The sequence below is a fragment of the Branchiostoma belcheri genome, unplaced genomic scaffold (genome assembly GCF_001625305.1).
Source record: "Branchiostoma belcheri isolate BF01 breed outbred unplaced genomic scaffold, Haploidv18h27 scaffold18, whole genome shotgun sequence".
Lineage (NCBI taxonomy): Eukaryota > Metazoa > Chordata > Leptocardii > Amphioxiformes > Branchiostomatidae > Branchiostoma > Branchiostoma belcheri.
Genome location: NW_017803268.1, coordinates 2940982 through 2965764, shown reverse-complemented (window position 1 = coordinate 2965764; position 24783 = coordinate 2940982). Strand labels below are relative to the sequence as shown.

Here is a 24783-nt window from a genome sequence, read left to right as displayed (position 1 = left end):
AGTTCAAACAAATGCTACAAAATGTTAAAAAAAACACAAGTGCAAATACAAAGTTGTAAGATGCTTACTTCAGCACCAAGGACAGACCTAACATGTCCCACACGTAACAATATTCAAAATGAATTTTAGAGGGAAAATCATGATTGTTGGACAATTTTGTTAGGTCTGTCCTTGGTGCTGAAGTGAGCATCTAATAACTTTGTATCTGCACACAAGGTATTTTTTTAACATTTTGTAGCTTTTTTGACTATGTAATGAGTCAGCTTACAGTTATTACATAGAAAACCACTGGAAAAGGTTAATATGTTTATCCTTCAGGCACTCAGAGATGAAGAGTGCGAAGGCACACAAATTTGTGAAAGACACAAATTAATGTACCTTTTTGTGATTGGTTAAGGCCACACCAATTTAATTTCTTGGTTAACGGATTCGCCGCTTCATTTTTTTCTGATTTGCAAATAAAAATAAAAATCCAGAATCAACTGCAAAATGCTTATATTGTGCCCTGAACAGTTGAAAACAGTCCTTTTCATCCTAGTTGTTACAGTTATTCCATCTTTCAATGCAATGGTATCATTAAAAGTTCAAAATTCATTGTTTAAAATTTGAACCAGCCTGGTGTGTTGACTTCATGGCTCCTATCGTACCATTTTGGGCAATAATAGGATGCCTAGGCCTGTTTTTATTATTTATTTTTTTTCGCCCGCCCGCTGCATTATTTTTCTAGAAAAATCCGTTAACCAAGAAATTAAATTGGTGTGGCCTAAGAGGAGAAAATCTGTGAAAGACACAAATTAGTGTACCTTTTTGTGATTGGTTAAGAGGAGAAAATCTGTGAAGGACACCAACTAGTATTCCTTTTTTTGATTGGTTAAAAGGGGCAAATCTGTGAAAGATACAAATTAGAATTCCTTTTTGTGATTGGTTAACCAGAGCAAATCTGTGAAAGACACAAATTAGCAGACCTTGTAGTGATTGGATAAGAGGAGAAAATCTGTTTAAGAAACAAATTTGTGAAAGACACAAATTAGCATACCTTTTTGTGATTGGTTAAGAGGAGCTCGGTGATGGCAGCGCCGCGGATGGTGTCCATGGTCGGGACGATGATGTCGGAGTATCGTGTTTCCAGCGAGATGTTGACCTCGGGCAGGCCGTCCATCCAGCTGGTCCAGCGGATCTGTTTCACCTCCCCTCCCTCATCCTCTTCTGTCACGTCATCCTGCAGGCATTCAAACAAGAGACAAGAAAGATGCGTTGGATGGCATAGTGGTAGAATGTTTGGCTATGAACTGGTGAGACCCACGTTCGATCACGAGTTGTACCCAGGACATGTCTGGACATGCATCCCGACGTTGTGCCCTTGGGAACGCACTTTAAACAATGTTCCTCACTCCACCCATGCAGGTGTGAATGGGTACCTAGCTTTGGTTGGGGAAAATTGTATTGAGGTCACCTGGTGGTGCAGAATGATCTCAAAGAAAACCGACCAGAAGGCCAACATGATTATCTCATAAAGGCTAAAAAAAATCACATACCTTTGACTGTTTCTTGCTGAGCCCTGCATCATCTAGGCGGTAGTCGTACACGAGATTCTCGCTGGGGAACTGCAGCGCGATGTTCTCTTTCACCATCCGCTCTCGGACCCACTGGCTGAACCGCACGCGCCCGTCGTTGTTACACGTCCCGCCAACGGACCAGATCAGGGAGAACACGAACCAAGGCTCGATCAACTCCTCAATTCTCATCAGTTTCTCCTACAGGGGGAAAAGGGTAGGAATGAATGAATGAACCAATGAATGAATGTATGTTTGCATGTATATAATACTAGTATTTATGTATGTATGTTATATGATTGTATGTTTATATGTATGTACGTATGTATGTATGTGTGGATGGATGGATGGATGGATGGATGGATGGATGGATGGATGGATGGATGGATGGATGGATGGACGGATGGAAGGATGGAGGGATGGATGGAGGGATGGATGGATGGATGGATGGACGGATGGATGGATGGAGGGATAGATGGATGGATGGAAGGATGGATGGAAGGATGGATGGATAGAAGGATGCATGCATGGATGGATGGATGGATGGATGTGTGGATGGTGGGATGGAAGGAGGGATGGATGGATGGATGGATGGATGGATGGATGGATGGATGGATGGATGGATGGATGGAGGGATGGATGGATGGATGCATGGATGGATGGATGGATGGATGGTGGGATGGATGGTGGGATGGAAGGAGGGAGGGATGGATGGATGGATGGATGGATGGATGGATGGATGGATGGATGGATGGTGGGATGGATGGTGGGATGGAAGGAGGGAGGGATGGAGGGATGGATGGATGAAAAGGTGGACTCATTGAGGGGCAAATAGAAGGACTCATTGATTCCAAATTTATACCTCTCTTTGTCTTATTACAAAGAACACTTTCATCTTCATACAACTACAAGCTATTAAATTTTCTTGACTGTCCAACCTTTCAATTCTATTTTAAAAAAATTCCCCTATCAACAAAATACCCAGAGTTGTACATTGTACAGACAAGTTACCCTATTCCCGGTGGACCCTTACCTCAGGCACAGGTGGTTCCCCCTCCTTGGGGATGAAGGGGTGGAAGAAACACTCCAACAGTCGCATCAGGCTGAAGGCCAGGTTTCCATCCACAGATGGCACGTATTCCTGGAAAAACAACAGTCACAGTGTTTATACCGATGATCATTTCAATGCTTTACTCAGAGATTCCAGACCAGATTTACATAAAGTTTAATATACAATTCAAGCAAGTTTGAGAGAAGAAATTTTGCCAACATGGACAGCTGCACTATAGACAAGGCAAGGCATCAGGCCTGTAGGCATATAACAATGAAAAACTGTGCAACAGATGCGGAAAAATTTCTTCTACCACAAGATACCATGCAAGGCTAAAAACGAGTATGCGACTGTAGTACTCTACTGCAAATCTTGAAATGTTGACAGTGATTTCCCCAACATGAAATCATAACATTGCATTGATGCATTTTCAATGTATGATACCTGTACTACAGAATCGTTGCAATCATAAACTGAAAACGCCATAAAAGCCTCCTTTCCCCTTCTACCACAAAAAATGAACGAATTTGTAGACTGTGTTCCAGACAATATAAGGGAGGACTTTCATCAGGTTGAAGCACATCAACCCACAGAATAGAGGCAAATGGCAGGCTGCCATCAAGCCTCAACAAAGGTCTGCAAGCACGTCTAACCCTCGGATGATGGGGAAAAACAAGCGATAAACCAGATAGTAAGTGAGAGAAAACCAGATAGTGAGTGAGAGAATGAGAAAAGGAATTTGCAGGTGAGTACAACTTTCCTTACCTTCATGTTGTCTGACTTGAACTTGATGGCATCCTCCAGGAAGCTGTTGAACAGAGACTGGAGCTTCTCTTCGTGAGGGACGATGCAGGCAGGCAGTTTCTTCAGCCAACACTCCACAAACGGCATGATGCCCAGGCTCTGGGGTTCCAGGTACACCATACCACACCGAGACACCGTGGCAGGAGACGCAACCGCAAGGTCTTGTACCTACAGGTGTCGCCAAAAATATTGGTGTTAGATGTTTAGCAATGTTGTACCAAAAAAGCAGGGTCTTGCACCTACATCAAAGTCTTCCACTTAGAGGTGGAGCCAAAGATATTGATTAGCTACAATAGCATGGTCTTGCACCAAGAGGTGTCGCCAAAAATACTGGTGTTAGATGTTTAACATCATACTACAACAGCAAGGTCTTGTACCTAGAGGTGTCGCCAAAAATACTGGTGTTAGATGTTTAACATCATACTACAACAGCAAGGTCTTGTACCTAGAGGTGTCGCCAAAAATACTGGTGTTAGATGTTTAACATCATACTACAACAGCAAGGTCTTGTACCTAGAGGTGTCGCCAAAAATACTGGCGTTAAATGTTTAACATCATTCTACAACTGCAAGGTCTTGTACCTAGAAGTGTCGCCAAAAATATTGGTGTTAGATGCTTTAACATCATACTATAACAGCAAGGTCTTGTACCTAGAGGTGTCGCCAAAAATATTGGTGTTAGATGTTTAACAACATTCAAAGAAGCCATGTGACAAGCCTCACTGGGTCAGTCTACTGAGGAAGACCAGAGTGACTGGTTGAAAGCTCTAGGTGAGAGAAATTTTTGTGTTGGACCAAAAGTTTTAACTTTAAACATGTAACTACCAACTCAGATGAACTTTCATGATATCATACTACAACAGCAAGGTCTTGTGCCTAGTGGTGTTGCCAAAAATATTGATGCTATATGTGTAACAACCTCACACTACAACAGCAGGGTCATTTTTTTTTACTTTTATTGATAGTTTTATGTATATTGCTTTAAATCACATCATGCCACATCAGCATGGTCTTGCACCAAGCACAATAAAAAAAACATACAATGCCAAGTAGTTTGCATACTCTTCTATACCTGACATAACAGTATACTGATGAAAACCAATTTCAGCACCAAGGACAGATGCTACATATGCAATTTTTTTGCCTTCCATATATAGCAAAATAGCTCACATTTAGCCCTCCTATATAAAGGTTTGTATAAAGTGAGTATCTAGAGTCTCACCTCGAACATCATGGTCATGTGTTCTGTGAGTTTGATGATCTCTCCGCTGCTGAGACAGAGTTTCTTGTTGTCGTCCAGTACTGTGTTCATGTTCTCAATCCACACAGCATCCACAGGACCATCAAACATGTACCTGTCAGGACACAAACAAGTTTAGAAACTCCTTTTATATATGCTTCTTGGATAAAAGCTGGAGCTTTGAGTGGAACTATCTTGTATGTGGGACCCTGTACAGAGATCCTAGCCCCAGTGTCAATGCCAAAGGATTTTTGCTTGAACACTGACTAATTGACTTTTGCATAATATATCAGTCACACTGTGCAAGGAGGGACAATGGATAGTTCTTTTATCAGTTCACAAACAAAATAACACAAACTGTTATTACTGGTATGTTGGCATCAAGTGATAACATAAAGTTTATTACTGTAACTACTGATTTTGTTTTCACAATGACCTCTTCACTATGAATTCAAGACAACCTGTACGTGTGACTTCTTTGCAGCAGAATTGTTTCAACGAACTCAAAACACCTCATTATCAAAAACCTCTCATGATTATCTTTACTAAAGGAAAACATATTGTTTTGCTCATTTTTGCTTGTTTTTGTTGATGCTTTTTGATCTTCTCCAAAAAGTGACCTCTGACCTGGTCAATGACCTGAACCAGACCATGGTAACTGGTGTTGGGTTACAAAATGTTGCAATTTTAAAGTAGGAGGGATTTAGACTCCTGTCACCATATGTATGAATGTGTTTGAGTAAGAATTAACAGAGCGGATCACATGCGAAGGTAAACATTATGCATTTGTTTTGCAAATGTTACCTTCTAGTTGGAAATAAATTTACAGTACAGTCCAAGAAAACCTACCATCGCTTGTCTGAGTCCGTGGCAGCGGTGCCCTCTCGGACCAGGGTGGACAGGATTCCGTCTGTCCACTCGTGGGTCAGCAGGTCAAACTCTCCGTACAGCTGACCCATGGTGATAGACTTGGGGTTTACAACGTTCACATGCACAGCCTCGTACACTCCCCCTCCTACTGCCGGCTCACCCTGGGGAGGGGGGTAGAGAACAGAATACAGTAAATAAATGATGGAAGGAGCAGGGCTCAAAATTCATTTGTGGGAATACTTAGTATGTGCACTCAGCTCAAAATACTTTTTAAGCATGCCTGCACTGGTGCAAGAAGCATTGAAAATTACTAATTAAAAACAACTTTTTCCTGCACCAATCAGAACTAGAATTGAGGAACTATGGATCATACAAAAAACTGTTTAGAAACCAGTGCCATTCTTTCTTTTATATATAATCCATTCTTGGTAACCTAGTTTATGGTCCAGTGCAGTATTGGTGCAGGTAGACATCAGAAATACCTGCACAGCCCCATTTCAAGCTCTGGCACTGATGCACCTAACCTAAAACTTGTGGTCCACAGAAAGAATGTCAGCGCTGCCTAATTACAAAATTTACTGTTCTCTTCAGTGATTGAACCTGAAATTCTAACTTGAAAATCTTAAACAAGTTCTTAATAGATTTGCAAAAATAAGAGGCAAGACAGAGGATAATAATTTGAAGAATAATCCTCTGTTATCCCTCTGAACATATGTATGATCATTAAGAACAAATTTTGTACCTTTAAGGCAGTCATGGCAGCCTGTAGTGTCTTGTAGCACATGGTTTTACCAGAACATGTCGGCCCAACCAACATGAGACCATGTCTCACCACTGTTGTCTCATACAGCTGGATACACTTGGTGATGAAACCTAGGGGGAGGGGGGCAAAAATCAGTAACATTGCAAAACATGGGATTTTGTTTTAGAGTTTAAGTTAAACTTTTCTATGAGATGTTTTACTGTTAAATGAGAGTTTAGAGGTTATGAAAGAAGCATGATAAGGCCACACCAATTTAATTTCTTGGTTAACGGATTTTTCTAGAAAAAAAATGGAGCGGGCGGGCGAAAAAAAAATAAAAAAAAAATTTGAGACCACCTGCCATACAGCCATGTAGTAAGCAATCCATTAAGTTAAGTTACAAAATGATATAAGACATTATATTAGACACTTATTGAACTGAAAGGACCATTACTACATGTACATGAGCAACTTCTCTTACATCCCTTTACAATTATTCGTATTATTTTGCAAGATACACATCTTTACTGTATGAACAACAAACTGTCATTTGACAAGACTCCCATCCAACTGGTTTCACTTTTATTCATCTTTCAAAGTTCCAAAGAGTGGTTTAAATCAGGGTGCTCTGTTCAGATCCCATTGTTCTCTTAGTTCAGGGCACACAGCTTACCACTGGGCTGGGCATTCTATTGTGTCTGGCTGATATGGAAGTTATTTAGAGCTTGAAATTTACAATATCCTAAATATATGCTTTAGACAAATTTTCAGGAATGTGTAAAAGTTATTGGCAAAAGAATTAACTACTTTTACAGATACTAGTATTTTATTTCTTTTTTTATCTTTCCCCAATTCCCAAATACTACCGGTAGTATACATTTTATATTTCCCATTATACACTTTAGGTATGCTACAGCTACATTATACGTAGCCATCATTCAAACAAATAGCCACATTGACACACTCTTCAAGTTGCCACAAATTCAATGGTCTAGGGTTTCACTATAAAGTCTTTGATGTATGGGGATTTTTATTTGTAGGGGGAACCATTTTATTAAAGAATTTAGATGTAATAATTGATGCATTATTTGCAATTGTACTCCTGTTTATAGGTATCTAAATAAGATGTAACTTTGTTAGAATGCCACATGCACAAGAAGTATTTTTCACAGAGTAATTTCTATAATTAAAAGAACCTGTTTCCCCCTACTCGAAGTGGACTCTTCCGACCGTGAGAAAGAGTGAATGGACTTACGTGCATGGAGGACTTTTTACTTTGCCAAATTCCCATGTTTGTGGTAGGATTTTGTACTTTTTGAGAGTAATACAGTTTGTGATGCCAGAATACATTGTTATGTCGTGTTATTTTTACATATTCCCTGGAAAAAAGATCGTTTTGAAGGTGTGTGTGCATGTGCCGATCAGGCCGAGTTTATACGTTCGGCCGACTTTTAACGCCCGTTACTAGCACATGTTTCCGACACAATACGTGTTTCTAAATGAAATATAATATATATCTAAAAGGGAGATGATATGTTGTTACAGGCACGATGACTTAGTAAATCTGCCGTACGTTTGACTGTCGTCAGTGAAGTTTTGTCCCATGAATGGTGACGTGCAAAGGGGGTGGGGGGCGAGTTCTATATCAAAAGAATTTTTTTTTTACGAACTTTTGAAGAGGCAACCTAGCTTTCCGAACAAATTGCACTCAGAAAAATGTTTCTGCCTTGAAGCAATGTATTTTTAACCCTGTTAACTATGCCCAAATTTTGAAAAATTACAACGTACGGGGTGGATTTTGGGGCCCCAATTCGGGACCCGAGAGTATGGATTTTTGTTCTGTTTTTATTTTTATTTCATTTTGGCAAAAAAACGAAGCGGCGAATCCGTTAACCAAGGAAATAAATTGGTGTGGCCTAAATAATAAAAAAAAATAATGGAAGCTACTGTAAGAGCCAAACAGCATTATTTTAGTTACAAGTATTTGCATTGTGATAACTTTATATAGAAACAATGTTGCAGCAAGTATATACTGAGCATGTTTTTTTGTCAGCCATTTTTAGCAAGCTACTAGCACCAAGTTAACATTCAAGCAAAATGTACATGTATAATTTGATTATGATGTTAGAACAAGCTGCATATGCGCAAAATAAAAATAGTAGGTAAGTAACAAAACTGTAACTAAAAACAAAAAAACAGGGTTAGTTCAAAAAGCAGCAAGATTATTCCCAGCTCGCAGCTTAACAAGGGTTAAAAACATCAGATGGGTTATGGAATAAACAACACAGATGCTAAAATGAACCAAAAACAAAACAACTGTTAGTTACAGAAAAAAATTAACACATATGAAACATATAATTGTATGTCTGACTAGCAACAAAAACATTTAGTCTGCACCAAAACAACGGCAATTGTTAGTAACATATTGTACATCTCACTAATAAGTAAACAAACACATCTAGTCCCTAACACCTCTGTCCCTAACATAACTACATGTACTCGACACATTTCACCATAAAAACGACCTCATACCAACCTTTCTGTACCTTTCAAAGCAACAGAATCATAAGTTGCTGACTTGCAATAGAGAGAATAAGACTGTGCTTTTTCCTGAAGTGTATCTTACTCCAATTTCCGTTACCATAAAAATCAAAATTTCAGTATTTTTTCTACAACAAGAAAGCTGCTTATGATTCTGATGCATCTACAGTGTACTTGTCCTATACAGTAGACTTTTGGGTGCAGGATTTTTAAACAGTGCAGTCTCACCTAGTGAACCTGTAAAGAGAAAAAGCAAGGCAAGCAGAGCGTGTTAATGTTAAAGCTTATAGCAGCAGTTGTGGTGGTTATGCAGTGAGACTTAGTTACAAGGTTTTTCAGCATGGATTTTCAGGAAATTTTGTGATTTTTTTAAAAGGAAAACTTAGCTTTTGACTTTGATAAGAACCATTCTTGGTTAAATGTGGTGTTTTGATGAAAAAAGCAGTAAAAAAACGGACAAAAATGAAAAAAAAATCATGGTTGCTGGAAAGAAACAATGTTTCAAGAGGAAATACCATGGTTACAAAAAATCATTGTTCAAAGGCAAAAATTGATAGTACAAGGACAAAAACCATTATAAAAGTGAGAAAATCATGGTTTTGAGAATTTTTTGTGAAATGTTGTAGGTCTGTCCTTGGTGCTGAAGTGAATATGCAATAACTTTGCATCTGCACACCAAGTTTTTCAAAATCATGTACAGCATTTTTCTTCACGACTTGAAGATAGCATGACAAGAAATGTGATGGTTTTCATTGGTGAACATTGAAAATGTGTTTAGTTATTTAGCATAGACAACAGCGTTTTCATAGCAAGCACATTCAGCATGTCTTAGCGTAGCTTTTGCAAAGTTGTGGTAGTTTGTGTCAGTGAGATGATGCTCAAAACACACAAGCATGTGGCAAGTGACACAAAAAACGTGGGATGGCTCTTGCGCTAGGTTTAGGTTGTGAGCAAAGCAGCATGGAGCATTGTAATGACTGCAACAAACACTCTTTCTGTTCTGTATACCTTGTCTTGAGGCTGAAGGTTGGCTCTACTGATCCTTTATTAGCCCTTCTAAGTAGTACTCAATGTATGAAACAATGTTGAAGTTACATGTACCATCATGATAATATACATTTTTTGTACTATGGAAAACTGTAGACAGATACCACTGATCCTTTTATTCAAGATACATGGAAAATGCATGGAAAAAGAATTAATTTTAAGTTTATCTTGTTATTTAGACTTACCATCAGGTCCTGAACAATGTAAGCACAAAAACGGGAAATTGTTGTCAAGAGTTATTTTAGATTTTTTCAAGCCCTTGCTATTGGTGCCCCCTGTGACTTTAGGATTATCTTAGGTACCTTTGTGCACATTTGTGTTGATATTTTGAACATGCGATGTGCAAATATATTAGAGGTAACCCAAAACATAAAATGTCCACCTTTTAATCAATGACACTACATGCACTTCTAAAAATATTAAATACCAAAGCTACATTTTTTTTTTAAAACCAAATTTAACGTCATTTTTCCCCAACCGGGGGTTAGACGTGCTTGCACCAAGTACAAGTCTTTTTTTGAAGCAAGATTTGTACAAATAAAAAGCTCAATAACACAACTATAGGTAACAAGACATAGATACGGCCTACTATAGCTAAGAGTTTTAGAGTTGTTTCTAAGATCTCACCTCGCACATCCTTGATGCCCAGTTTCTCACAGCTGGCGACTAGCGAGGAGTCCAGAGTGCCGTAGTCGATCGGTTCCTCCTTGATCTTCGGGAACAAGTCTGACACAATACCTGTTTGTGCAAGATAGAGTACGCAGCACTTGTCAAGTACAGTATTTACAATTTATTTCAAAGGTAAAGTGAGTTATGTGTAACAGACAGGCTTTTATACAAATAAGAATTTAGGTCTGTCCTTGGTGCTGAACTGCACATCTAACAACATCATAAACTTATTCTTGTAGCTTGTTTGAACTCTGAGAAGCTGAATTTTCTTGTAAATCATAGCTTGGAGGTCTGCCCTTGGTACTGAACTGTATGTAAATGTTATTAACCTTTGTTATTAACCATTTGGTTACTAATTTGCATACCTGTGAAGAGTTTGAAGCTACTAATTTGCATACCTGTGAAGACTTTTAGGCTACTTATTTGCATACCTGTGAAGAATTACAGGCTACTAATTTGCATACCTGTGAAGAGTTTGAGGCCATAATTTGCATACCTGTGAAGAGTTACAGACTACTAATTTGCATACCTGTGAAGAGTTACAGGCTACTAATTTGCATACCTGTGAAGAGTTACAGGTTACTAATTTGCATACCTGTGAAGAGCTTGAGATCCTCCACCAGGAACTTTGGCACGTTGACGTCCCTGATGGCCCGCAGGCAGATGAGTTCCTCGTTCATGTCGGGATGTTCCCGCTTCAGGTTACCCGCCGCCGAGATCACGGTCTTCACCGCTCGCATACCGAAATCGTAGTGGTCCTGGGATGGATACAAAAATATAATTAATTTTACCAACAATCAACAACAACCATGGAATAGTGATCACAGTCATGGTAGAGATGTAGCTGTGGTCTATAGGATCTAGTTTAACATGTTCAATGGCTTTATAGCTTCCAAACTACATTGCCATAAAAAATGCAGGGTATTGAAGTTTGCCTAACATAACAGTCACATTAATCTAAAGAAAATAACAAATGCCAGCAAAGGTGTTACAAAGTTCAGTATGACCTTATGAAAGCAGCTGACAAGTATTTAAAAAGTTGGCCTGGTGAATCCTTAAGAATAAGATACATGTATACTATGGAAAAAACTTATTCTTCAACAACCTATGAATGAAACAAATCTACATGTATTTTCTGGTTTCTGTAAAAGTTAAGTCATACAAGACAAGATACAAAACCCACCTGTGAGCTGAGCTGTTCTGATGACAGTTTGAACGTCGTGGTGATTTTTTTCGCCAGCACCTTGGCGTCCGAGAAGCCAAAGGAGTAGAGCGAGATCTCGGCGATCATGGCGTAGTCGGGCACCATCATGGCGACGGGACGGAACAGGGCCTTCAGGTTGTCAGGCAGCTCCGTACGGCCGGCGTACCCGGGGTTCATGGTGATGAACACAGCGCAGGCCGCTTTCAGGGCGATCTCAACACCCTCAAACATGAACCGGTCCAACTGGGGGAAGAGTGGAGGAAAGAAAAAAGGTTAAATAGGAAGCTCATATGACCTATTTATCATGACATTGTTTACGTTCACAGGAGGAAAACATATTGTTTTTGTACTGTTTCTTCTTCTTCTCCAAACACAAAACGCAAATGGTCATGCAGGGCCAAATGTCTATTGCCATGGTAACTGGTGCTGTAGCAGACACCCTGTGGTGTTGGCGTACATTATGTAGCAGGTGGTAGGACAGAGTTGGAGGGGCTGGTCACCACATATATAAAATTCTAACTAAAGGTATATCTTGTCTCTGTATCATTCTGTAGACTGAGATCTTTCCATTCTCAAAAGTCCTATATATAAACTAGCGGAAGTACAATATTTTTACATTTCTCTCCCCTTAAACAAGATATACTTAATGAAGAAAAAAACAGGAGGATGAAACAGACTAATGGTATTTTAAATGTAATGTTTTTTTATGAATGAAATGTAAAATCAACCCAATTTAGTCTTGTCAAAGACTACAAAGTTGATTGCTTAATAAAGTTTACAAAGTTTACAGACAATAACAGCCCTACCTTTTGCTGCTGGGCCTTCTGAATGGTGATGATCTGTTGAGCGACCACTGACAACACCTCGATGTCGATTCTGTTGAACTCGTCGAAGCAGGCCCAGGCGCCGGCGCTGGCCAGACCCTTGAAGAACTTGCCCATAGCCATGAAGTCCAGCTGATCGGAACAGTTGAACACCACACACTGCACTGCCATGGCTTTACCCAGATCCTATGTGAGGATAGTAACCATTGTTAGCAAAAAAGTTTAGCAGAACAATCAAGAAAAACAAAGTCACCCCATTCTAGCATTAAAGTTCATCTGTGTTGGTATAATTCATTATGACAACAAGGGTTAATAAACGTTCAGACCAACACTGAATAAGTTGGGAAAATTTGGGTAAGTCCCAATTTATTCAGTGTTGGTCTGAACGTTTAACCCTTTTTGTCATAAGTCACCCCATTTTCTGTGTCTGACCTTATGACCTGTTATTTTGCCTGTCAATCTTCCTCCACCCATGTTCTGTCAACCAATGTGCTATCCAGATAAACCCATAACTCAGGCACCCAAAATTCGTACCCAAAGTAATGAATTTTCAGCCAACTTTTAGACTTCTTACAAAACTGCCCCTTCAGTCAAGTCTTCTCATGCAATTTTAAATGTTTTTTTACCCAGAAATTATTATGCAAAAAGAGGTGAAACAGTATTAGGCCATGGCAAGTAAATTTTATGGATGACATCCTCCGCAGACTCCAAATCTAATGCGAGCGGGTGAAAAAAAACAAGGCGGGCCAAAAAAAACAAGGTTCTTACATTTCAAAATTTGGACCTTAATCATTGTACAAATGGTTTTGATTCAGTGGGAACATCACATATACACAGTCACCATCACATATCACTGCATCAAAGTAAGAAACAAAACATTAAATCAGAGCCTTGTCTTGTCTCCTCTCTTCATAGTTATCTGCCATCTACCTTCCGGCATGGCAACAGACATCTTTGCCCATTTTCGGCATGTTGACCACTGTCAGAAGGCAACAAAATTTATTGTTTTTTTTCCAAAATCAGGTAAAAATTAATGCGCGCGCTGATGTCATCCATGAAAATTACTTGCTGTGGCCTTATCAATATGGATATCAAAACTTGTGGACACACCTTGGTTGTTTCAGTTTTCCCTGTGCCAGCTGGGCCTGCCGGCGCACCCCCAAACTTCAAATGGAGCGCTCCGGTCAGGGTGAGGTAGCACCTGTCAGTCAGCGGGGTGATGACCAGTCGTCCTGTGTTCCCCAGGTACTCATACCCGTACGGGAACTCCGCGTTCACGGCGCGCACATACAGGTTGTCTGTCACCCAGTAATATCTGCAGGGATGAACAAGATATTAAAATCCCTTCTTATTAACTTGATTTTTCTATACATGCCACTATTCTGTGTACAGTGCCCTTAACAGTAATGCTACAAAGTGTCTGTCAAAGTATGGAATCTGCACAGGTTTGAGGTAGAGGTTTTTTGTTTGTTTGTTTGAACCATTCTTTATCCATTCACTATGCACATGCAGCAAATTGTGTTTTTATGTGTACCGAAGGAAAACATTGTTTCACTCTGTTTCTGCTTCCTCTTCCTTCCAAACCAATAAGGTCAATGACCTGAACCAGACGTCTGTCACCATGGTAACTAGTGTTGGGTTACATCATGTTGCAATTTTATAGCAGGAGGGATTTAAACTCCTGTAGCCATAAATATGAATGTGTTTAGTAAGAATTAACAGAGCAGACCATATGGGAAGGTAAACATTATGCATTTGCTTTGCAAATGTTACTAATTTTAAAGTATTTTTGTAACATATTTTTGCAAAGTAATTTTTGTCGTCTCACCTGAGCTGACTGATCCACTCAAAGTCGTTGACGTTCTTGACCTCCAGTTCCACCATGTTGGCCACGACGTCGCGAGCGTGCACCTCGATCACGATCAGAGCTGACAGGATCTCTCGCTGCATCTTGGACAGCTTGCCTCTGACCAACCCGACTAGACCTGCCAACTATCAGGACAGAAAACAAAATCAACCAAAATTTAAAATCACCCTGTAGTCTTCTGTGAATTGTTTCATCGGGTTGGTAGGTTGCTAGATAAGTTGGTATGTCGTGTAGACAATGTGTGTAAATACTTTGCATTGGGGAATGCATTAAAAATATCTATAAGCAGCAACACCTGTGCTGTGCAATGTGAACCAGTCAGAAACATCAGGTTGTGTAAAAGCATCTCAGTCTTTAGTTTATTCACCCGTAGTCTTCCATGAAACAAGGAATTTCAGATTTCAGAATTCCAGTTAGTACATGTATTCTGGGTTTTCGTCAATTTTTTCAACAACTTAGGAGATTGTATGGTTAATATACTGTAATTCCTGATTTGTTCACTGTACTGATAAGTTCACTGTTTTCACTGTTGCTTCTGTACAGTGAACTTATCATTACAGTTAACAAATAATTCCTGGACTTTCTTTTTTCTGCACCTGTCACCACCGTGAACATATAGTTCCGTGAACATGTCCACTTTTCTCAGACCGTGAAATTTTGCTACCGTGAACATAAAGTGAATTACAGTATGGCTCCCAGTCAGACTTTGAAACCTGGAAGTTCACCCCATTTTCTCTATCTGGCCCTTTGACACCCTCTCTTTCTGCCTGTCAATCTTCCACCCACCTGGTCAATAAGGATGTCAAGTCGTTCGGGCAGCTTTCCTTCCTCCAGAGAGTCTGATACCTCCTTTGACCAGAAGGTCTGACAGCCTGCGATGACGATCTGTCCAGGCCAGTCCAGAACCCACTCAGTTCTCTTCGTCTGAAATTTGAGAAAGAATGGAGTTAGAAGAATGTATCATTGTCTATATCTAGCTCATAGAAAACTATATTCTCTGATCTGGTTGGTCATAAGTTGAAGAGCTACAGGTTCAATAAGCTAAATATTCCCTGCACTTTTTGACAAGCACAGAATAGGGGTCACAATGAGTAATCTTGACGGTCAAATGGTATGATAAGGAATTTTTAGCCCAATGTCTTCTAGGGACCGTCCAATGATTACTTAGATCAGGGTAGACTTCTATGGACCGTCCAATGATTATTTACATCAGGGTAGACTTCTAGGGACCGTCCAATGATTACTTACATCAGGGTAGACTTCTAGGGACCGTCCAATGATTACTTACATCAGGGTAGACATCTAGGGACTGTCCAATGATTACTTACATTAGGATATACTTCTAGGGACTGTGCAATGATTACTTACATCAGGGTAGACTTCTAGGCACCGTCCAATAACTATTTACATCAGGGTAGACTTCCAGGGACCGTCCAATGATTACTTACATCAGGGTAGACATCTAGGGACTGTCCAATGATTACTTACATTAGGATAGACTTCTAGGGACCGTCCAATGATTACTTACATCAGGGTAGACTTCTAGGGACAGTCCAATGATTACTTACATCAGGGTAGACTTCCAGGGACAGTCCAATGATTACTTACATCTGGGTAGACAGCCAGGGACCGTCCAATAATAGTCCTGAGGCTCTCCCTCATGACCCTCTCCACCTCCAGTAGCCAGTCCTCCACGTTCCCAGTCGGGTAGAGTTTCTCCGACATTGGAACACACTCTCCCTCCATGGAGAACATCTTAGTAATGGCCAGGTCCTCCTCAAAGTGAAGCTATGAAAATTACAAATATCATTTTAGATATTATATCATACCCGGGCTGCGATAACGTTCGATAACAGGTTCCGGACCGGGCCGTACTTTACGGTACGGCCCGGGCTTCCATAAAACAATTCGAACACGTTTTGTCCTAACCGCGAGCACCACTTGCAAAAATTCTAATAAAGAATTCGTACGTTGGAACTGATTTTGTCGCATTTTCGGGTTTAGGGACATCAACTTTTGGATCATTTTGCATTGAAAGCTGCATTTTTTTTGGTGGGTACGACAAATAAAATACAACATGTAATATTCCGCATCGCACTCTGTCCTGGCCCTCCCGCGAGTCGGATCTCCCTCCGGCCGATCTGACTCACGGTTGGGCCGATACCTCAGGCGATACGGAATACCCCGCGTTGTATTCTATATAATATGTTCCAATGAAGATATCCTTGTCTTTGTATTCATAAATGTTTTTTCTGGACATATGTTATTGGATTGAACAATACAGGACACAGGTAAAGCAGTAAAAAGATCTAAACCAAAGAATCAAAAACAGTCACATTTTACAAATTTGGAAGAAGTTTTGACTGGATTGGTCCTACAATTCATCCACCTTTTTAACACCTCTGGCTTGGTATGCCTCACAGGTGTTAATAATAATAATATGTTATGAGATTAATTTCAGCACCAAGGACAGACCTCACAGGCTTGAACAGATCAGAAAAGGTGCACAAATTTGACCCACAAAAATGTCATTACCCACAAGCAGCCATTCTATCAATTGCTGCACTTCTTTTTTTACTCTGCCTTTAGGCCACACCAATTTAATTTCTTGGTTAACGGATTCGCCCGCTTCATTTTTTTCTGATTTGCAAAAAAAAAATTAAAATTCAGAATCAACTGCAAAATGCTCATATTTTGCCCTGAACAGTTGAAAACAGTCCCTTTCTTGCTAGATTTTACAGTTATTCCATCTTTCAATGCAGTGGTATCATTAAAAGTTCACAATTCATTGTTTCAATTTTGAACCAGCCCGGTGTGTTGACTTCATGGCTCCTATCGTACCATTTTGGGCCATAATAGGATGCCTAGGCCTGTTTTTATTTTTATTTTTTCCGCCCGCCCGCTCCATTATTTTTCTAGAAAAATCCGTTAACCAAGAAATTAAATTGGTGTGGCCTTAGTGTAAGGTCCTAATTTAACATTTCTGCTCCAACAAGAAAAAACAAAAAGGTAGGAGGAAAGAGAAGGAAATCGTTTTCTCGTTGCCCACCTTAGCCATGTTCTCGAAGCACTTCCTGAGATGCGGTTGGACGGCCTTCGGGTCCTTGGTCTGCGACAGGATCTCCAGCAGTTCGTCGTCTGACAGGAAGTAGAATCGTGGGAAGGCGGAGCGCTTGGTCTCCAGGTACTCGCTGAGTCCCTTCTGTACCTGCTCCAGGAGCTTGTTACACTCCTTCAGGTTCTCAAGCAGACGGGCGTCAGGGCACAGGGAGATCACCTGGGGAGAGGTTATGTTTGTTTATTTTTTTTTTTTATTAAGGGTCATGTAGCACAACGGCAGAGTGCTCAACTCGGAACCAAGTGGTCCCGGATTTGAGTCCTGACATGCCAACGATCTTGTACCCTTGGGAAAATGAAAGGCACTTTACTTGACTTTCCCTGCTTAAATCAAGTGAGAATGAGTATTGTCTGTCCTGTATTTGTTTCTATGTGAGGGACACAACACCAGCAACAGCTGCCTTTTGTCCTACGTATATTGCACTGTTGCAATTTCAATAAATAAAATCAAATAAAGTTCAGATCTCCATCAGTGTTTTACTTGTGAAGGGGTTAGATGATTTTAGAATCAGAGACTTATTTTAAAATCTAGACTATCACTAACAAGTTTGAAGACCAGGGTTTCAGCTGTTTTGACTGTGAAGAATTTCCTTAGTTTGTAATATTTGCTCACTTTACAAAAGACACTGGTCAACACTAAAAAAAAAAGATTGCCAGGAAATTCCTTTATAAATTATCTGTTTTGTCTACTGTGAACACACACTTTGAAATTCTGGACCAAATGCTTCTTCCTCACCATCACCGATGACAACTATCTCAACAAAGTACTTTCACAAATTTAGATAATCTCACTCAAGTCTCTCTTAAACTTTGAGTATACATGCTTACTCGAACCCAAATGCAAGAAGATAAACTGACTGGTATTGAGTCCATGCCCAGTTAGACCCTACCTGTGGGTTGTCGTTGGCGTTCTTCATGATCTTCCTCCACATGCGGTCCATGGTCTGGAAGCGTTTCCCCTCCACGGGCAGCTGACGGTTGATGTCCTCGGAGCTGAAGATGGGCTCCAGGTACAGCCATGACCTCTGACACAACAGCCACTCATCCAGCACATCCTGAGGGGAGGGGTAGCAACAGTGTTTAACTTAGTTTCTCCTTGCTGTTTGTTTGCTTGTTTGTTTGTAACTAAACAACAACGTTAGAACGAAATGTTGATGGACACACTCATCCAGCACATTCAAAGGGGGAGGTTTAACAACATCAGAGTTGGTATATAATTACAGTCAGACATGTACAAGTAAACACCTCTATGTACATTTGTAAAACCAACTGACCGATGTGAACACTTTTTGGTGGTCAACTACATAATTTTCCCATTGACACGAGCCTTAAAAGTCCTGTCTATAATGACAACCTGTCCACTGTTTTGAAATTGTAGTTATGCATTCATAAACAGCTGCTTAATAAATATGTAGCTTTTAGACAGTTTTGCAAGTTTACTATTCTAGAGAGTGTTTAATCAGAAAAATAAGTAAACATACTAAGAGAGCAAACTGCAATTTGAAAGAAAGCTGAACAATGCTTAAAGTTTGATCACAAATGATTATCTGAAAAAACATCTACATTTATATGCAGCTTATAGAACAAGTCCACACAAAGTGTTTCTCACCTGTGTCATTTTGAGTTTGGACTCCCAGGTGGTGATTCTCTCCTCGAACGGCTTCTTGTACGGAGAGAAGGACATGCTCTGTGTCATCACGATGTGGTCGTCCAGAAGCTGCGACGACTCGTCAGAACTGCGCAGGATGTACGTCCCTGTCTCCTTGTACGGGATTATCTCAAACTTGATCGGGTCCCACTCAGCCTCCATTTTGTCCAGGGCCTAAGATGACACCATGTGGTACACAGTTAGAACAATTATTGATGGGGACAGTAATGTATGTACTACTTACCTACTGTATCAAAAGTCCTGCACTTGCTTGTCTGGTCCTATAGTCATACAGGCTATCTTTGCAATCTTCCTCCTCTATTGATCTTCAGCTTTCTTGCTCTGCATGTGTGTACACGTACGCATAGGCCCTACCTGGATCTACAAATTAAACGTCTTCCTAACTTTCTCTAAACAATAAAACTGTTTTTAATATATTATTGTAGTTAAACAACTTGAACAGCATGTTAAGGTACAGGCAATAGCAAGGTTAAATTGTTTGATAGAATGAGAATAAAATAAAAAAACATCAAGGGAAAGAAAACTGTCTGAAAAAATCATGACTGTATAAATTCAACAGGCTTTAAAACTGAAAAAATCTTGTACTCTAACACCATCCAAAGAACAATTATTCAAAACCAAAGAACAATTCAAATCAAAACTTAAAACTCCTGACATTTTTGTAAGGTTCCAGTTGACTTAACACTTGCTAACAAAACCTAAACTCAAAATCATGAGAAACAGTAGAACAGGAATTCAAACTTTTGTTCCGATTCAACTGAACCAAACTGATCTGAACTTGTTAGAAAACAGCTTTACTCCAGACTGTAGAGGCTACCTAGCTAGTCAGTGCCCACCAAGCCTGTATTCCCAGTCTAACCTACATGTGTGCTGCTGCCTACATGTACACTAGACTGTCTGGTCAGATGGGCAGTGACTAGTCAGGACAACTTCACAGCTGTGTTCCCTACACTGGCTACAAACTCCTGATGGCTTCTGAAGCTTTGTACTGTCTTTTGTTTCCAATTTTACTAAAAATCTTTTAATGACATAAATTTGCCTTTTTTGTCTTTGTTTGTCTTTTTGGCCATCTAAGGCTTGTTCTTTAATTGTGTACTGTTTTGCTTGTTTCTACATTTTCCAGTTGATCTGACAGTGTATTGATATGTTTATTTCTCTCTATCAATTTAGCAACATTTTGCCTTAAACTTGTTTCTTGCTTGCAACTTCTGGAGGTTAGCTTGGAGCACATTCAATCATACTACTGTTAAATAAATGCATGATTGTACAAACCTCATAAAATTTAAATGGATTTCAAAAAAATTACAAGATTTCAATAGACACAGCAACTGTATCCTTCACAAAATGATAATGTTACAAGCAGAGGAAGAAATCTTTAAAAGTTTAGATTATTTCATACAGAGATCACACCATGACACCTGTTGTTGAATGCTTACCAGTTTGAAAGGAGTAGTTTAAAGATTAGAAATTCACAAAAGTGGATAATTTATTAAAGAAAGATTTTAAGGAGAAGCCCTGTTGTTGAATGTTTGAAAGAATAAGTTTGAAAGGACAAGTTTAAAGATTAAAGATTTAAAAAAGTGGATAAGTTTCAAGAGAGATTTTAAGGAGAAGCTTGTGCTGTTGAATCCTTACCAGTTTGAAAGGATTAGTTTGAAAGGAACATTATGAAGGGGAAAGTTTAAAAGATGTTTAGAAATCCCAAAGTGGATGAGTTTAAAGAGAGATTTTAAGAAGAAGCCGTGTTGTTGAATGCTTTTGAAAGGACATGTTTAAAGATTATAAACTTACAAGTCTTAGAGTGGAAGATTTTAAAGAGAGATCTTAAGAAGAAGCCGTTCTGTTGGATGCTTACCAGTTTGAAAGGACAAGTTTATAAAAGATAGCAATGCACAAAAGTGGATACATTTCAAGAGAGATTTTAAGGAGATAGAGGCAGTGTTGTTGAATCCTTACCAGTTTGAAAGGATAAGTTTAAGAATTAGAAATTCACAGAAATGGATTAAAAATTTCAAGAGCAATTTTAAGGAGAAGCCCGTGTTGTTCAATCCTTTAACAGTTTGAAAGGACCAGTTTAAAGATTAGAAACTCACAAAAGTGGATAAGTTTCAAGAGAGATTTAGAGAATTTCAAGAAAGATTTTAAGGAGAAGCCTGACGTATTGTTGAATGCTTTTGAAAGGACAAGTTTGAAGATTAGAAATTTGCTACTGAAATTAGAAGTGAAAAGAGAGATTTTAAGAAATTTTTACCAGTTTGAAAGGACAACTTTAAAGTTTAAAAATTTGCAAAAGCAGATGAGTTTAAAGAGAGATTTTAAGAAGAAGCCGTGCTGTAGAGTCCTGTAGTCCAGCCTGGGAACTTGACCGACCTGCTCGATGGAGTACTCCTTCCCAGCCACCTCTGCGACTTTAGCAATGACTTCGATATGGTCCTGCAACTTCATATCAAGACACTTGCTAAAGGTCAGACTGGCTTTGGGTCGGACAGGGAAGCCCAGTTCGGAGGAGAGCTGCTCCCAGTGCCGGTTACGCATGCCGGGGTTACGCAGGCCCTGGATCAGCGGGATGTACGGACGGAACTCCTCGATACCCGTACGCATCTCTGTGGCAACCAGCTGGCAGCCTGGGGGAGGTAGTTTTGGAATAATTAAAATCACAGCTTTATTATATAGTATATATATACACATAACATAATCAAGAAAAAGACACAGTGTGCAGGAGGGGGTTGGAAGCCTTGTAGGCTTGTACTGAGCCTCCTTATTAAATAATACATGATATCATAATGATTCAAAAGAAATTATAAGCAAACGATATTGTAAACTAGTACATGTGCTTTAACAAAACAGTTCACAATGACGAAAAAAAGTTAACGGACCGAACAACCAATATACTAGAAACTAATATGACTAAAATGTTACACAAATGATAAAAACCTAAATGTAACCATAAGGCCACACCAATTTAATTTGTTGGTTTTCGGATTCGCCTCTTCGTTTTTTTCTGATTTGCAAAAAAAAAAAAATTGATTCTGGTCCTGAATCAACTGAAAAATGCTCATATTTTGCCCCCAACAGTTGAGGAAAGTCCTTTTCTTCCTAGTTGTTACAGTTTTCCCATCTATCATTGCGGTGGTTTGATCAAAAATTCAAAATTCAATGTTTAAATTTTAACCCAGCCTTTTGTGTTGACTTCATGGCTCATTTTGTAGCATTTAAGCCTATAATAGGATGCCTAGACCTGTTTTTATTTTTATTTTTTTTCACCCTGTCGCTTCATATTTTTTCTGAAAAAATCCGAGAACCAACAAATTAAATTGGTGTGGCCTAAATATAATACAAGAATAATGTAGAAGTCATAGGGTGTTTGATAGTAAATAATGTTTTAGCTTACATTTAAAGGTTAGAAGTAAAATTCTTCACAACTTGTAGAATTATAAAATTAATACACACTGCAAACATCTTTTAAGAGTTTGACACACTTGTGAAGAGAATTTTAATTGAGATTGGTACTGTATTCTTGCAGTTTGTGGTCTTCTTGCAATGACCTCCCTGGGAGACATTTCTCTACCCTAGCTACCCTTCCCACAATACTTCCAAATTAAAACCTACCTGGTACATCCTTGAAGAGTTTGACGCACTTGTGCATGGTCTTGTAGGAGTTGTTGACCTGCGTCTCCAGTGCCTCTGCGTCAATGGTGGTCAGTGGGTCGGTCATCCAGCTCTCGTGCCACTTCAGCCAGTCCGACGTGGTCAGCCACAGGTTTCTGTACGGCTCGAAGTCACGCACCATCTTGGACAGCTTTTGGTACTGTGAGAAATATCAGAAAAAAGGAGACATTATTAAAGATGCTCAATTTGTTTCATGATTGTATTTAATTTGTTTGTTAACTCAAATTTTAAGTGCTTCATTTTAACAGAAGAGCAACACAATGGAAAAATGCCAACACTTTTATAAACCTATGTGCAACAAATAAGCTCCTACAAGATCAACCCACAGGACAGAGACAAGTGGCGTGCTGCCATCAAGCCCCAGTTGTACTGTGCAAGCACGTCTAACCCTTGGAAGACGGGGAACAGACAATAAACCAGACAGTGAGTGAGTATGAGTGAGACATAGATGCATGTCATTGACCAAATGCGAAAAATTCATCAGCCAGTCTTTTATAAGCTATAAGCTATCTAATCAGACAATAAACAGCAACAAATTGTGTTGAAATGGTCCTAAAAGTTGAATTTTCTGTATCTGTACCTGCATAGCTGGTATAAGTGTCCTTCAGTGTAACACACCAGCTTCACAGGCACGCGGTGTGGCGGCAGCTGGCTACATTACACCGATCGACTTGTTACACCTCAACTATGAATGTCTAACTCTAAACATTGTTTAAAGCTATCTAATGATAATGCCCCTACTGTACTTGGTAACAGCAAATTCCACTCTGCAATTATAGTTCTAGGAAAGAATGAGTTTTTGAACACCTCAATCCTTGGTTCAACTTGATAAGTACTAGAAAGCACGACTTCCTAAAATCAAATTACAAAATGAGCAGTCTCTTTTATGCTGCAAATAAAGTTAAATCTATTGAAATATTTCCTACTATCCCTTACATCAGTGACCGGCATCTCGAACAGTCTCTCCCTGTTGTTGTAGGTCTGAGCCAGCTCCTGACTCTCCTTCAGCTGTTTACTGATGCGTCGCACCTCGTTGGCGATCTCGTGGGCCTTACTGATGTCAGTGTGCGCAGCGAAGCCAGCAACAACCATCTGAAATGAAGCAAAACACAGGGTTAATACATGGAGATTAGGATGCTGTCAATTGGAAGAAGTAATGACCATGATTCTACTTTGCAGAATGTGATACATTCGGGAGTGCCAAAAAATTCATTCGAATTTTACGGCATTAACGCGAACTTTCTGTTCTGGAGTATAACATCATCTGGAGTCAACATCAACTTGCCAGTGCTAGTCGCTAAATTATATGCTAAAAGCTCAGCCTGAGATAGCATATTCATATTTACTGTAATTGCTTCACTTCTTGATTGGTTATCGTTTTATTCATTTCACATACCAGGGACCCAGGCCACAAGAGATATTCTAGCACTATTGATCATCAAGATCATATACCAGACTAGTTTGTACATATTCTAGATTTCTATAATCTATTCGTTTTTACAACTTTTGATATTTTGATTCAAAATGTCATGTAGTATACAAGATGTCTTCTGCTATTGTCTGAACTTGTGCATGTCCAAAACTGGTATGGGATCCACAGTATCTTAGGTTTAAAGCTGTACTCCACTGTTACAGATAGACCTGCAGTGGGAATCAAACCAGTGACCCTCAGCCCCCCACTGTTACAGACCTGTAGTGTGTCCAGCCTGTCCTGGAAGTTGTTCTGGTCGGACAGCTGGATCTTGCGGAAGCGTTCCTCGTCCTCCTCCAGCTGCTGCAGTGTCATGTCCATCTGGTCCACGATCTTGTGGGGCCAACCAATCGCTGTCCACCTTACAACATCAAAACACTCAGTGTTATATTTCAGAAAATGTTATTGGTTCTTAACCCGTCCACTGTTATCAAAGTTAGACATCA

The 24783-nt window shown here is 39.6% G+C and overlaps 1 protein-coding gene across 1 annotated transcript in view; it reads right to left on the bottom strand.

Annotated features, from left to right (window-relative positions):
- The window catches only part of LOC109467410 (dynein heavy chain 1, axonemal-like), an 81879-nt gene that overhangs the window by 42097 nt on the left and 14999 nt on the right, over positions 1 to 24783 (bottom strand). The window contains exons 19-40 of the mRNA XM_019765365.1: positions 24557 to 24698; positions 23803 to 23958; positions 22807 to 23005; positions 21568 to 21821; positions 19138 to 19350; positions 18419 to 18583; positions 17461 to 17688; positions 16020 to 16199; positions 15198 to 15335; positions 14373 to 14536; positions 13655 to 13859; positions 12527 to 12730; positions 11700 to 11963; positions 11112 to 11274; positions 10475 to 10585; positions 6260 to 6390; positions 5497 to 5678; positions 4630 to 4762; positions 3370 to 3576; positions 2587 to 2694; positions 1536 to 1754; positions 1037 to 1219 (exon numbers count right to left, since the gene is read on the bottom strand). Coding sequence (XP_019620924.1) covers positions 1037 to 1219; positions 1536 to 1754; positions 2587 to 2694; positions 3370 to 3576; positions 4630 to 4762; positions 5497 to 5678; positions 6260 to 6390; positions 10475 to 10585; positions 11112 to 11274; positions 11700 to 11963; positions 12527 to 12730; positions 13655 to 13859; positions 14373 to 14536; positions 15198 to 15335; positions 16020 to 16199; positions 17461 to 17688; positions 18419 to 18583; positions 19138 to 19350; positions 21568 to 21821; positions 22807 to 23005; positions 23803 to 23958; positions 24557 to 24698 — 3949 coding nt within the window. The remainder of the gene's footprint in view (positions 1 to 1036; positions 1220 to 1535; positions 1755 to 2586; positions 2695 to 3369; positions 3577 to 4629; positions 4763 to 5496; positions 5679 to 6259; positions 6391 to 10474; positions 10586 to 11111; positions 11275 to 11699; positions 11964 to 12526; positions 12731 to 13654; positions 13860 to 14372; positions 14537 to 15197; positions 15336 to 16019; positions 16200 to 17460; positions 17689 to 18418; positions 18584 to 19137; positions 19351 to 21567; positions 21822 to 22806; positions 23006 to 23802; positions 23959 to 24556; positions 24699 to 24783) is intronic.